At 43.7% G+C, this 14767-nt stretch overlaps 1 protein-coding gene across 9 annotated transcripts in view; it reads right to left on the bottom strand.

Moving 5' to 3' along the window:
* Window positions 1-14767, bottom strand: part of STAMBPL1 (STAM binding protein like 1) — a 93944-nt gene that overhangs the window by 42354 nt on the left and 36823 nt on the right. For all 9 annotated transcript variants that reach the window (XM_033940220.1, XM_033940215.1, XM_033940214.1 and 6 more), the window contains exons 4-5: window positions 13918-13993; window positions 2720-2815 (exon numbers count right to left, since the gene is read on the bottom strand). In XM_033940220.1, coding sequence (XP_033796111.1) covers window positions 2720-2815; window positions 13918-13993 — 172 coding nt within the window. The remainder of the gene's footprint in view (window positions 1-2719; window positions 2816-13917; window positions 13994-14767) is intronic.

Raw genomic sequence — 14767 nt, 5'->3', positions numbered from 1 at the left:
AAGATTCTTAAACATCTTAAATGCTAAATTGGATTAAAATTCGCTACCAAAACTAATCTGTGGAAGATTCAATGCAAAATAAATTTACAAATTACTTTCAGAAAATGTACTACTTTATTTTTCAGATACTCTCAACCAGGATACCCAACAAAATATTTAGATGCACATAGACTAGATAGTTATCAAACACAACAAAATTGGGAGTAATACTAACTGGATACCTCTGTGTCAGTTGAAACTTTCTCTCACAATTTTTTACAGATTACACATTATAAATCAAACATATCAATTATATTTCATAACTTAATTTTTAATGACGTGCTCAGACCAACCATCCCAGTGCTCAATAGGTTCGAGCAATGGTGGCTCACGGGACCATCATGGCACTCAAATAGTCCCGAACCACCTGATGATAGATAACTAAAAAATGCCACTTATCTTTTTCTTAATGTTGACGGAGGTGTCACTTCACTTTCTCCCACCTCTTGCTTTTCACCTGTGTGCTGTTAAAACATACTACACTTTACTGTTAGTAGTATGTTTTAACAGCACACAGGTGAAAAGCAAGAGGTGGTGGAAAGTGGAGTGACACCGCCATCAACATTAAGAAAAAGATAAAGTGGCATTTTTTAGTTGTTATCTATCATCAGGTGGTTCGGGACTATTTGAGTGCCATGATGATCCCATGAGCCACCATTGCTCGAACCTATTGAGCACTGGGATGGTTGGTCTGAGCACGTCATTAAAAATTAAGTTATGAAATATAACTTATGTTTGATTTATAATGTGTAATCTGTGAAAAATTGTGAGAGGAAGTCAAAGAATAGCTAGAACATAAGTGGCAGATGGTAAAAAAGTACCGTATTTTCGCGGATATAACGCGCGCGTTATACGTGATTTTACGTACCGCGCATACCCCTCGCGCGTTATATGCCTGAGCGCGGTATACAAAAGTTTTTAAACATAGTTCCCACCCCGCCCGACGCCCGATTCACCCCCCAGCAGGACCGCTCGCACCCCCACCCCGAACGACCGCTCGCACGCGCTCCCACCCGCACCCGCATCCACGATCGGAGCAAGAGGGAGCCCAAGCCCTCTCGCCCGGCCGACTCCCCGACGTCCGATACATCCCCCCCCCCGGCAGGACCACTCGCACCCTCACCCCGAAGGACCGCCGACTCCCCAACAATATCGGGCCAGGAGGGAGCCCAAACCCTCCTGGCCACGGCGACCCCCTAACCCCACCCCGCACTACATTACGGGCAGGAGGGATCCCAGGCCCTCCTGCCCTCGACGCAAACCCCCCTCCCTCCAACGACCGCCCCCCCCCAAGAACCTCCGACCGCCCCCCCAGCCAACCCGCGACCCCCCTGGCCGACCCCCACGACCCCCCCACCCCCCTTCCCCGTACCTTTGGAAGTTGGCCGGACAGACGGGAGCCAAACCCGCCTGTCCGGCAGGCAGCCAACGAAGGAATGAGGCCGGATTGGCCCATCCGTCCTAAAGCTCCGCCTACTGGTGGGGCCTAAGGCGCGTGGGCCAATCAGAATAGGCCCTGGAGCCTTAGGTCCCACCTGGGGGCGCGGCCTGAGGCACATGGGCCAAACCCGACCATGTGTCTCAGGCCGCGCCCCCAGGTGGGACCTAAGGCTCCAGGGCCTATTCTGATTGGCCCACGCGCCTTAGGCCCCACCAGTAGGCGGAGCTTTAGGACGGATGGGCCAATCCGGCCTCATTCCTTCGTTGGCTGCCTGCCGGACAGGCGGGTTTGGCTCCCGTCTGTCCGGCCAACTTCCAAAGGTACGGGGAAGGGGGGTGGGGGGGTCGTGGGGGTCGGCCAGGGGGGTCGCGGGTCGGCTGGGGGGGAGGGGGGTTTGCGTCGAGGGCAGGAGGGCCTGGGATCCCTCCTGCCCGTAATGTAGTGCGGGGTGGGGTTAGGGGGTCGCCGTGGCCAGGAGGATTTGGGCTCCCTCCTGGCCCAATATTGTCGGGGAGTCGGCGGTCCTTCGGGGTGGGGGTGCGAGTGGTCCTGCCGAGGGGGGAGAAGAATCGGACGTCGAGGGGGGAATCAGGCTTTCAGGATGGGGACAGGACTTCAAGGGGGGACAGGCAGATCTTCAAGGGGGACAGGCAGACCTTCAAGGGGGACAGGACTTCAAGGGGGGACAGGCAGACCTTCAAGGGGGGACAGGACTTCAAGGGGGACAGGCAGATCTTCAAGGGGGACAGGCAGATCGGGGCAACCAGAGGAGAGTCGGGGCAGTGCACCGAAAGTCAGGGTGAGTCGGGGCAACCAGATGAGAGTCGGGGAGGGCGAAAGGAGAGTTGGGGTGGCCAGAGGAGAGTCGGGCAGCATGCGCGTTATATGCCTGAGCGCGGTATAGAAAAGTTTTTGTACATATCATCGTGATTTCTGCGCGCTATACCCCTGTGCGCGTTTTACAATGGTGCGCGTTATATCCGCGAAAATACGGTAGTGGCCCCAAACAGTAAATGAACTTCCTAAATGTCAGCTCAATAAAACTGGGTCTTTATCCAGAATTAAACTTAATCCTAGATGTTAGGAAAGTTTGTTTGATACACAAAAAGAGAGAGAAGACCCAAACCAAGAGGCAACCTGATTGATGATAGGCACACAAAGAAAGCTCCATGACATGGGCTTAGATTTTGAAGGAAAGAAATAGAGAAGAACAAAATTCTAGATAAGTTGCAAACTTACCCTGCCTTGGATGTGTTCCTGGTATTCCATTCCATACTTCTTTAAAAGAGTTTTCTTTAACTCATCTGTTCGGGGAAAGGCCACATCCTTCAATTTCTTTAAATAAAAAGTGCCAGTTAGGGAGGGACAGTATTTTATGAAAACTATGAGTTTTGTAACTTTCTAGGATATTTATTGTTCTTTTAAAAGTTCTACAACTTTTCTGAATATTCAGCTACGTGCTATTGTACGTATGATTTTCTTACATTTACATTGCAGGGAGCCAGCAAAGAAACAAACCCTAACAGTGAAGGTACTGAAAATATCTTGTAAACTTTCTGTACTATATTTCAACTCAAGAAATACTGACCAACTGTTTCCCAGTGAAGCAAAAGGATGTTAGCATTGACGATCATGTTAACATGTTAGCTGCTTCATATAGTGCACACATTATTAATGTGTATATTAGTGATACTGCTAGTTCCCCGACTGTAATGCTAATATGAATATGCTAATATGAATACAAATGACCTAAATGCAAATGGTCTTTGCAGGACTTTAATAATGACAGAATTATTACCTTTGAGGCATAAGACAAACTTAATTTAGGCCTCTTGCGCCCTAACCCACTGAATCCCATTCCCTGAATCACCACAGAGGTATCTGGGACCAACCCTCTCCAAAAACATTAATGCAGCCTCCCTGATCAAAACCCTCTCCCTGAACTACCCCAAAACATCAGGCAGGTCTCCTGTCCTTGACCCTCCTTCATTCCCATCCCCCCTAAAAACTAACACAGTCCTCCAGTCTACCCTTCCCATCCCAAAACATTAAATTTTTCCAGGCTTGAATTCATCTGATCCCCACTGACACCTACGAGTTCTTCCATCTCCAAGAATTAAGGGGACATTTTTAAACTGGGCAATAGGTGCCCTGGAGCAGCATGGTATGAGCCTATTCTAGTCCAAAGGAAAAGAGCAGAGCATGCAGACAGGGGGCATTTCTTGCACTATGTTTTGGTAGAAACACTTTGCGATACAGATGCTCTCTAACCTGGACTCCTGACAGAGGCACTATAGCCGAAACATGGTCCATGTCAGTCCATAATTTGCCACGTTTTTATGACTGATGAGACTGCTCTGTACATGGATTTTATCATTGGTTGATAATGAAGAGAGTTTTGAAGACCAGGCCCGCTCTGCTCTTTTCCTTTGGAACCAAGGAGTCTTCTATACTGAACTTCCTCCATCCCTCTGAATACCAATGAGGCCTACGAGACATGAAAATTGCACCCCTCCAACAGATCTTCAGAATCATTACAGGGAGGAAGCAGCTGGCTTCCTTCCTGGTAGGAATGGTGCTACATTCATAAATGATGCTGACAAAATTGCCTCAAAGGTCAAACATTTTCATGTCACAGAAATGGAACGGGGTGGGGTGGGGGGACAGAAGACATAATCAGCCTGAATGCCTTTTGATATTCTGGGGGAGGAAAGAAGGTTTAGAAGGGCAAAGGATAAAAGTTTTTATGTTTCTCTCAAAAGGAGGGAGAGCAGGGGTTGAATTTTCTACATTACTAACTGGCTCAAAACGAAAAGGGCCAAATAAAGGCAAATCTCAGCTGACTAACATGAAGCCACACTTTAATGCATCCATGTTTCTGCATACTCCATTTTACAATTTTTGAACATCAGGTATTAGAGCCAGATATAATGTCAGTGTCAAAACTGCCAAACAGGTTAAGTTGAAATGCCTGGTTTTTTGTTTTAATAATTTTTATTAGCGTGTGCAACACAGAGTGTACAGAAATCCAACAGTACAAGGACACAAGGCCCATAAGAGGTACAAAACCGAGTGTGAATTCAAACTGGCAGTATACAGAAAAGAAATAAAGGAACAGGATATTGCCATACACTCCAGTCGCAACAGCCTAAAAGCTTAGTACACAGCCATTTATTTTTTCTTATAGGTGGATTTAAAATTTTTAAAGGTGCTCTTTTTATATGCTATCTTACTAAAATAGTTAACTATGGTAGAAAAAGCAGCTGCAGCATTTAAGGACTGTTTTATGATTTCTTTGATATTTAATGTTTTTCCCTTAGAAAACTGTGCAAAGATATTAAGGATTAGAAACACAAAGGACATATAACATTCCTTTTGCAGTAGGTAGGGACTACATTAATCTCTAATATTCTACTAATACCAATTAGTTCAAAGTGGATAACATTAAGAGAAACTGGGACAGTAGTCAGAGGTGAAACAGCATGCACTATGGCCCTGATTCTATAAGTGGTGCCTAGATCGGTAACGCCTAGCCGAGTTCCTCACAGAATCCAAGATGGCCGCATGCTAGGATGTCTGAGCTACACTCTCTCCGAAGCACCTTTTGAATTTTTCTGGTTTTGGTTTACCTGCTTGAAGTTATGCCGAAGAGGAGAGGACGCAGCGCTGTTGGAGCCTCGCAGCGTTCTAGGACGACCGTCTTCGGCAATATTGAGGAGCTGGTGAGGAGAATGCAGGATACGCCAAGATTGTCGGGGAATCCCCTGCATGAGACGCACAGTGGAGGCGAATCTGTGCCGTTCTCTATAGGGTTGGAGACATTGTTGAGCCACGACGTGAGAGCACCTCCCCCACGCCCTCAGTCCACCAGTTCCCCGCGAGCGGAGGCACTTCCGGAAGTCGGAGCTTGCCCCATCCCGGAGGCTAGAGAGAATGAGAGGGGGACTGTACTACCGATTCCCTTGCCGGTGCAGAGGAATTTGGGAGCAGAGACTGAGGAGGAAGCGGTGGGGGATGAAGGAACCCAACATGTCGTTAGAAGAGATATCTTGCCAGTGGGTGAGCCAAGTACACTTAATTTACACTCATTTCAAATTGAGAAACCCCGGGAGGTAACATTGGACTCTCTGTGGGATCTTGTGGCCAATTTGGCAAGGTCTGTAAATCCGCAATTACAACAAATGGAAAAGAAATTGAATGATCATGATACTGAGATTAAAAATTTGAAGATTGGAATTGAGGATTCTAAGACTTCAGTACAGAATGTCTATCAAGAATTAAAAGTTTCAAAGCAAATTACTGAGACTTCAATTAAAGACAATACTAACTTAAGAAGGAAGACGGAGGCAATGGAAAACTTCTCCCGCAATAACAATCTTAGACTGATCAACTTTTCTAGGGCTCCTATGGTAGCTCCTAGAGAAATGTTGAAACGTTATATGACGGAAATTTTGGAGCTCTCAGAAGAGACACTGCCTCCACTTACACAAGTTTATTATCTACCAAGTAAAATACAAGACTAGCAACAACAGGAATTAGGACAAAAACAAATGAATATATCTGATATTTTGGAAATATCTGATAAAGAAATAGTGACCCCAGCAACTTTACTTCTGACAGTAGCTCTCGCACCAGATAAAAACTGGTTGCTGAGACTTTTCTTTAAAAAGAAGCAAAAAGAATTTTTAGGCTGTTAAATACAGATGTTTCCAGATTTGGCTAAGGAAACCCAGAGGAGGAGACGTGAATTTTTGTTAAGGAAACCTGGTGTTATAGCTCTAGGGGCGACATTTTACTTGCGACATCCTTGTAAATGTGTAATTATCTATCGTTCACATAAATTTGTTTTCTTTAAGCCATCGCAACTGACAACTTTTCTCTCAACTTCATGTTTGGAGAAAGAGGGAACATGAGTGCTCAATTTAAGTAAGAAAGGTGTATTATTCTCAGTTAACTACCTATTTTTGAAATAATTTTACTTTGTTTGTTATTATTCGCCTCTTATCCATCTTGGATCTATTAGAGGACTTGAGCTGGAATTCAAGCTTATTATTGTTACCTTATATAATGTTTATCCTTATATTTTGTTTTTCTTGCTGAATTTCCTTTCTGTACAAGTTATGCTTGATTATATTGAAAATTCAATAAATATATATACAGATAATTAGCTTAATTTGGTGTGATTATTGACCATGCCATTAAAATAATTTAAAAAAAAATTTAAACACAATTACGAGTTCCGCATGGAACTCGGCATGGCACGGCACGCAAAGTAGGTATGGTTAGGGGTGAAGAATAGTTGTGGTTTGATTTAAGTGTTGATAAGTGTCTGTGTTAGTGCTGGTAAATCAGGTCAGGAAAACCCTGGCCTAACATACCGGTGACTAACATTACGACACCTACTGGTGTCTAAACTGAGTTAGGCACCGCTAGGCACGATTCTATAAACACCACCTAGCTGTTGATTGACAATCTCACTGAATGGTGCTTAGGAGTTAGGTGCTGCTAGGCACCATTTATAAAACCAGGCTCTAAGTCCCTAAATCCACTATAAATAGCTCAGACCAGTGAACTTCAAAATGGAACTCAATCCAAATGAATCATCAAATCTTCATACTTCCATTTAAAAAATCTGAGAGATTTGCATCAGTGGAAAGAATTGTGGGAGCTGGCTGAAGTCCAAAAACAAGGCAAGAAAAGCAATAGAAGGGGGATATCTCCTAGTACCTGAATGAGAAGAATACACCCTCCAGGCCCAAGCTGTACAAGACTGGCATATTGGATGCGATACATATACTATACAATATGGAAAAACGATAAAAGATACTCAAAACAGGAGGGCCATTTCAAAAGACAGTGCAGACCATAGTAGAGCACAGCGGATAAGCAGGGGTCAAAAGATATGATAGCTGCATTAGAAAATCTGGATCCAAAACAGTAGAACTTAGCGGTATCAGGAAATAACTGGATATGCTAGAGCAGTGGAGGGCCAAGCTCTGAAAAAGGTGGCAGGATGAGGCTAAGAAACCAGTTATCTGCAGTTTCATAAAAGGGTTAAATCTTAGTTGTTTCCAGCACAGAAAATTCTTTGATAGTAGTGAATAAGGCTGGTAGCAGTATCTCACAGGCATGTTGAATAATATTTATCCGTTGGCAGACTAAGCCTGTTCAAAAGCCATTCAGTGGCTCCCAGGATTCTGTCATTTAAAAACTATGAAATACTGATGACTGAAAATATACCTGAATCCTGTATTTAACCAGTCCTATGTCTCATGGCTCAAGTTTACAGAGAATCAAATTACAGAACAATAAGAGGCAGCAGCAATATCAGAGAGAGAAAAAAAAGAAGAAAAAAAAAACTAAAACTAAATCAGTAGACTTGTCTACTGACAGGTCTGTACCAGTTGGCTACAGGTTGGTAGGAGCAACCGCTATTTTGTGTGGTATTTTAAGGCATCAATTGGTGGGCTAGTTTGCATGGGATTTTATTATTAATGGAGTAATTTGCATGGCTGGATCGGAGGACAGTGTTGGAGGAAGTGAGAGAGGTCTCCTCTACTGGTTCCTAAATATTTGGATTGACTCCTAAATTTAATACAAAATTTGTCAAAGCCTATTTACCCTAAAGAAACGTTCTGCATGCAGAACTGGGGGAATAGAAACATAGAAATATGATATCAGATAAAGGCCAAATGGCCCATCCAGTCTGCTTGTATCCACAGCATCCACATTCTCCCTAGGACAGTGTCTCTCAAATTTTCTCGAGCCGGGGCACACTAAAGGTACTGGCCATGGCTTGAGGCACCCAGAAGTGTGCTAATGTCACCATGATGACATCATGTATATGCATAACATCATCACATCGACATCCACGCATGTGCAAAGGTCCTCCAGATGGGCCCTGAAACACCAGTAGGGGGTGCCAGCAAGGAAGAGGGCTGGAGAGGAGAGGTACTGGTGCCAGCTGATTGTCTACCGCAGTGTTTCTCAACTACTTCAAGCTAAGTACCCCCTAAGTCTAACAAATATCAACTGAGTACCCCAACCACAGACCTCCCTAGGCCCACCCAAGCTCAGCCTCAGATCCCATCCCCTTTACTAATTGTAATGCAATTTTTCCCATTCATTTTTCATATACACACAGCAGATATAAATTCTCAAAATTGACATATTTCAATCACTATATTGAAAATAAAATAATTTTATCTACCAGCGATTCTCTGCAGGCTGCTGTAATTAGCTTTAAAGGTGAGACCGGGAGGTCGGGGGGGTTGGGGTACTCAGTTGATATTTGTTAGACTTAGGGGGTACTTAGCTTGAAGTAGTTGAGAAATACTGCTGTAGGCAATCAGCTGGCGCCAGTGCCTCTCCTTCTCTCCAGCACTCTTTCCTGCCGGCAATCAGCTGGCGCCAGCGCTTCTCCTTCTCTACAGCACTCTTCCCTGCAGGCATCCCCTACAGCGTCTCAGTGCCCATCTGGAGGGCCTCTGCACATGTGCGGACGTCGACATGCTGATGTTATGCATATGCGTGATGTCACCACGGTGACATCCACGCACTTCTGGGTGCCTCAAGCTGCAGCCATTACCTTTAGTGTGCCCCGGCTCGAGAAAGTTTGAGACACTGCTTTAAAAATGGAAAAATGGCCTGAATTAAGAAAATAAGAAGAGACATAAGCACTGACAAGTTAGATGCAAAGCATTGATAAAGAAAGCTAAGAAAGAATATGAAGAGAAACTTGCCAAAGAGGCAAAAACTCATAGCAGAAAACTTGCAAGGGAATCCGTCAAACTTCTGGATGATCAAGGAGCAAAAGGGACACTCAGGGAGGATAAAACCATCGCGGAGAGACTGAATTAATTCTTTGCTTTGGTCTTTACAGAAGAAGATGTAAGAGATCTACCTGAACTATAAATTGTTTTCAAGGGCGATGATGCAGAGGAACTGAAAGAAATCTCAGTGAATCTGGAAGATGAACTAAGTCAAATTGACAAGTTAAAAAGTGATAAATCACCTGGACTGGATGGTATACATACCAGGGTATTAAAAGAACTCAAACATGGAATTAGTGATCTGTAACCTGTCACTGTTAGTGATCTGTGATCTGTAACCTGTCGCTAAAATCATCTGTAGTACCTTAAGATTGGAGGATGGCTAATGTTATGCCAATTTTTTAAAAAGAGGTCCAGTGGAGATCTGGAAAATTACAAACCGATAAGCCTGACTTCAGTGCCAGGCAAAATAGCAGAGAAAATTATAAAAAATAAAATTGTGGAACACGTTGACAAACATGATTTAATGAGATGGAGTCAGCATGGGTTCAGCCGAAGGAAATCTTACCTCACCAATTTGCTTGACTTCTTTGAAGGTGTGAACAAACACGTGGATATAGGTGAGTCAGTTGATGTAGTGTATCTAGATTTTCAGAAAGCTTTTGACAAAGCTCCTCATGAGAGGCTCCTTAGAAAATTAAAGAGAGTCATAAGATAGGTATCAAAGTTCAGTTGTGGATTAGGAATTGGTTATCGGATAGAAAACAGAGGGTAGGGTTAAATAGTCATTTTTCTCAATGGAGGAGAGTAAACATTGGCGTGCCACAGGGATCTGAACTGGGGCTGCCGCTATTTAATTTATTTATAAATGATCTGGAAATTGGAACGAGTGAGCTGGTTAAATTTGCAGATGACACTAAAATGTTCAAAGTATGCAGATTGTGAAAAATTGCAGGCAGACTTTAGGAAATCGGAAGACTGGGTGTTCAAGTGACATGAATTTTAATGAGGACAAATGCAAAGTGATGTACATTGGGAAGAATAACCCAAATCATAGTTACTAGATGCTAGGGTTCACTTTGGAGGTTAGTACCCAAGAAAAAGATCTAGGTGTCATTGTAGACAATATGATGAAACCTTTTGCCCAATGTGCGGCGGCAGCCAAAAAAGCAAACAAGATGCTAGGAATTATTAAAAATGGGATGGTTAACAAGACTACAAATGTTATAATGCCTCTGTATCGCTTCATGGTGTGACCTCATGTGGAGTATTGCATTCAATTCTAGTCTCCTTATCTCAAGATATAGCAGCACTAGAAAAGGTTCAAAGAAGAGCGATCAAACTCCTCTCGTATAAGGAAAGACTAAAAATGTTAGGGCTCTTCAGCTTGGAAACGAGATGGCTGAGGGGAGATATGATTGAAGTCTACAAAATTCTGAGTGGAGTGAAATGGGTACAAGTGGATTGATTTTTCACTCCATCAAAAATTACAAAGACTAGGGGACACTCGAAGTTACAAGGAAATACTTCTAAAACCAATAGGAAGAAATATTTTTTCACTCGGAGAATAGTTAAGCTCTGGAACGCATTGCCAGAGGTTGTGGTAAGAGCTGATAGTATAGCTGTTTTTAAGAAAGGTTTGGACAAGTTCCTGGAGGAAAAGTCCATAGTCTGTTATTGAGACAGACATGGGGGAAGCCACTGCTTGCCCTGGATAGGTAGGATGGAATGTTGCTACTCTTTGGCTTTATACCAGGTACTAGTGACCTGGATTGGCCACCGTGAGTATGGGCTACTGGGCTAGATGAAGCATTGGTCTGACCCAGTAAGACTATTCTTGTGTTCTTATATCTCCCCTCTCCCCCAAAGTATACATATTAAGATCTTTAAGTTTGTCCCCCATATGCCTTATGATGAAGATCACCGACTATTTTAGTAGCCTTCCTCTGGACCAACTCCATCCTGTTTATATCCTTTTGACGCTGTGGTCACCAGAATTGTACACAATATTCTAAATGAAGTCTCACCAGAGTCTTACACAGCGGCATCAATACCTCTTTTTTTCTACTGGCCATACCTCACCCTATGCACCCTAGAATCCTTCTAGCTTCCACCATCATTTTTTTACCTATATGGCTACCTTAAGATCATCAACATACTATCACTCCCAAGTTAAGAACATAAGCCGTGCCTCTGCTGGGTCAGACCAGAGGTCCTTCATGCCCAGCAGTCCGCTCATGCGGCGGCCCATCAGGTCCAGGACCTGTATAGTAACCCTCTATCTATACCCTTCTATCCCCTTTTCCTTCAGAAAATTGTCCAATCTCTTCTTGAACTCCAATACCGTACCCTGTCCTATCACACCCTCTGGAAGCACATTCCAGGTGTCCATCACTTCCTAGCATTGGTTCTAAATCTATCCTCTTTTAATTTTTCCGAATGCCCTCTTGTTCTTGTAGTTGTCGAAAGTTTGAAGAATCTGTCCCTCTCCACTTTCTCTATGCCCTTCGTGATCTTGTAAGTCTCTATCATATCCCCTCTAAGTCTCCGCTTCTCCAGCAAAAATAGCCCCAGTCTCTCTAATCTTTCAGCGTATGAAAGGTTTTCATACCTTTAATCAAATGTGTCGCTCTCTTCTGAACCCTCTCGAGTATCGCCATATCCTTCTTTAGGTATGGCGACCAATATTGGACGCAGTACTCCAGATGGGGGCGCATCATCGCCCGATACAACGGCAGGATAACTTCTTTCATTCTGCTTGTAATACCCTTCTTGATTATTCCCAGCATTCTATTCGCTTTCTTAGCGGCCGCTGCGCATTGTGCCAACGGCTTCATTGTCATGTCCACTATTACCCCCAAGTCCCTTTCTTGGGTACTCTCACTCAATAACAGCCCTCCCATCGTGTAGCTGTACCTCGGGTTTCTATTTCCTACATGTAAGACTTTACATTTCTCTACATTGAACTTCATCTGCCATCTCGTCGGCCACTCCCCTAGTTTGTTCAGGTCCCTTTGTAAATCTTCGCAGTCCTCTTTAGTCCTAGCCCCATTAAATAGCTTGGTGTCATCTGCATATTTTATTACTTCGCTCTTCGTCCCTGTTTCTAGATCGTTTATAAATACATTGAATAGCAGCGGTCCAAGCACCGACCCCTGCGGAACACCATCGTGACCCTCCTCTAGTCCGAGTAGTGGCCCTTCACTCCTACCCTCTGTTTCCTGCCCGCCAACCAATTCCTGATCCATCTGTGTACGTCTCCTTCCACCCCATGGTTCTTCAGTTTCCGAAGTAGGCGTTCATGGGGTACCTTGTCAAAGGCTTTTTGGAAGTCTAAGTATGCAATGTCTATGGGGTCCCCTTTGTTCATCCATTTGTTAATTCCTTCGAAGAAGTGCAATAAGTTCGCCAGGCACGATCTTACCTTGCAGAAGCCATGTTGGTTTGTTATCATAAGTTTATGCCTCTCCAGATGCTCTTCGATGCTATCTTTTATCAGCGCTTCCGCCATTTTCCCCGGAACTGAGGTCAGACTTACCGGTCTGTAGTTCCCCGGGTCACCTCTCGACCCCTTTTTGAAGATGGGCGTAACATTGGCTATCTTCCAATCCTCCAGGATCACGCCTGTTTTCAGGGATAGATTACAAACCTGCTGTAGTAGTTCCGCTATTTCCTCCTTTAGTTCTTTCAATACCGTCCGGGCCCGATGATTTGTCAGTTTTTAATTTTTCTATCTGCCTGTATACGTCCTCAAGGCTTGCTTCAATGGATGTTAATTTTTCTGCTTGGTCTCCTTTGAAGATATGTTCAGGTTCCGGTATGTTGGATGTGTCTTCTTTTGTAAATACTGACGAAAAGAACATGTTTAGTCTTTCCGCCACTTCCTCCTCCTCCTTCACCACTCCCTTCCATTCCTCTTTTGTGCACAAAAGTTCTTCAACTCCTAAACTGTACTATCCCTTCATGTTTTTGCAGCCCAAATGCAAAAACCTTGCATTTCTTAGCTGCCAAATTTCAGATCATTCTTCAAGCTTCATTAAGTCCTTCCTCATGTTATTCACACCATCAGGGGTGTCTACTTTATTGCAGATTTTGGTATCATCCGTAAAGAGGCAAATCTTACCTGACAGTCCTTCAGCAATATTGCTTACAAAAAATGTTAAAAAGAACAGGCCCAAGAACTGAACCTCGAGACACACCACTGGTAACATATCTTTCCTCAGAGAGATCTCCATTGACCCCCTACTCTCTGTTGTCTTCCACTTAACCAGGTCCTGGCCCAGTCTGTCACTATGGGCCCATCCTGAAGGTACCCAGTTTATTTTTCAGATGCCTGTGTGAAACACTGTCAAAGGTTTTGCTAAAATCTAAATACACCACATCTAACACACTCCCCTCTATCCAATTCTCTGGTCATAAAGCCATGGAAATAGAATGTTTCAAGTGCCGGCGCCTGAAGCAGAGAACCCAAGAGGATCGGGGGTGGACCTTGGAGTCACCCTGGAGAATGCTGGATTGCATGGCTAGTTTAAAAAAAAAAAAAAAAAAAATCAATTTTTGTGCTGTTGTATACAAGCAAGCCTGTTTTATATCACATACTCTCCATTTTTGCCATAATAAAGTTACACATTGATAGTGCACAACATAAACTCAGGAAAACGTTACCTTCATAATATCTTGTTTCTCTGGTACAGCACACTGTCGATAGTCTCGATGATTAGGGAGTTTTTCTACAAACAAGCTAAAATGAAAGTATACATAAGAAATAAAAATCTATTAGAAGGATTAAAAACTTGCAAAACTGAAAACTTACGAAGGGGTGCTGTAAAGTTCTTAGCTCAACCAAGAGAATGTTGTTTTTATGCTTCAATCAATGATCTGAAACAATGTCAAAACACAGAATTTCATTTCTGCAACTTGGCACTTAATGAAAACACAGTTACTTACCTGTAACAGATGTTATCTGGTGACAGCAGGCAGATATTCTCACATGTGGGCAACGTCATCATGGAGCCCAGTACTAACATTGTTAAAGTGTACTGTCACTTTAAAAATTTTCAAAGTCTCGAGACTGCTTGTACCACGCATGTGCCAGTGCCTTCCCACTCGTTGGCTCAATCAATTCCATAAAAAATGTAAGATGCCAATTAGGGAGATGGGAGGGTTATGAAAATATCTGCCTGTTGTCCCCACATAACACCTGTTACAGGTAAGTAACTATGTTTTATCCTAGGACAAGCAGGCAGCATATTCTCATATGTGGGGCTCCCTAGCTGGAGCCATAAGAACATAAGAATTGCCAATGCTGAGTCAGACCAGTGGTCCATCATGCCCAGCAGTCCGCTCATGTGGCGGCCCTCTGGTCTAAGACCAGCACCCTAACTGAGACTAGCCCTACCAGCGCACGTTCTTGTTCAGCAGAAACTTGTCTAACTTTGTCTTGAATCCTTGGAGGTTGTTTTCCCCTATAACAGCCTCTGGAAGAGCGTTCCAGCTTTCTACCACTCTCTGGGTG

This window comes from Geotrypetes seraphini, chromosome 4 (assembly GCF_902459505.1).
Source record: "Geotrypetes seraphini chromosome 4, aGeoSer1.1, whole genome shotgun sequence".
NCBI lineage: Eukaryota > Metazoa > Chordata > Amphibia > Gymnophiona > Dermophiidae > Geotrypetes > Geotrypetes seraphini.
This window is presented reverse-complemented; position numbering and strand designations above follow the sequence as displayed.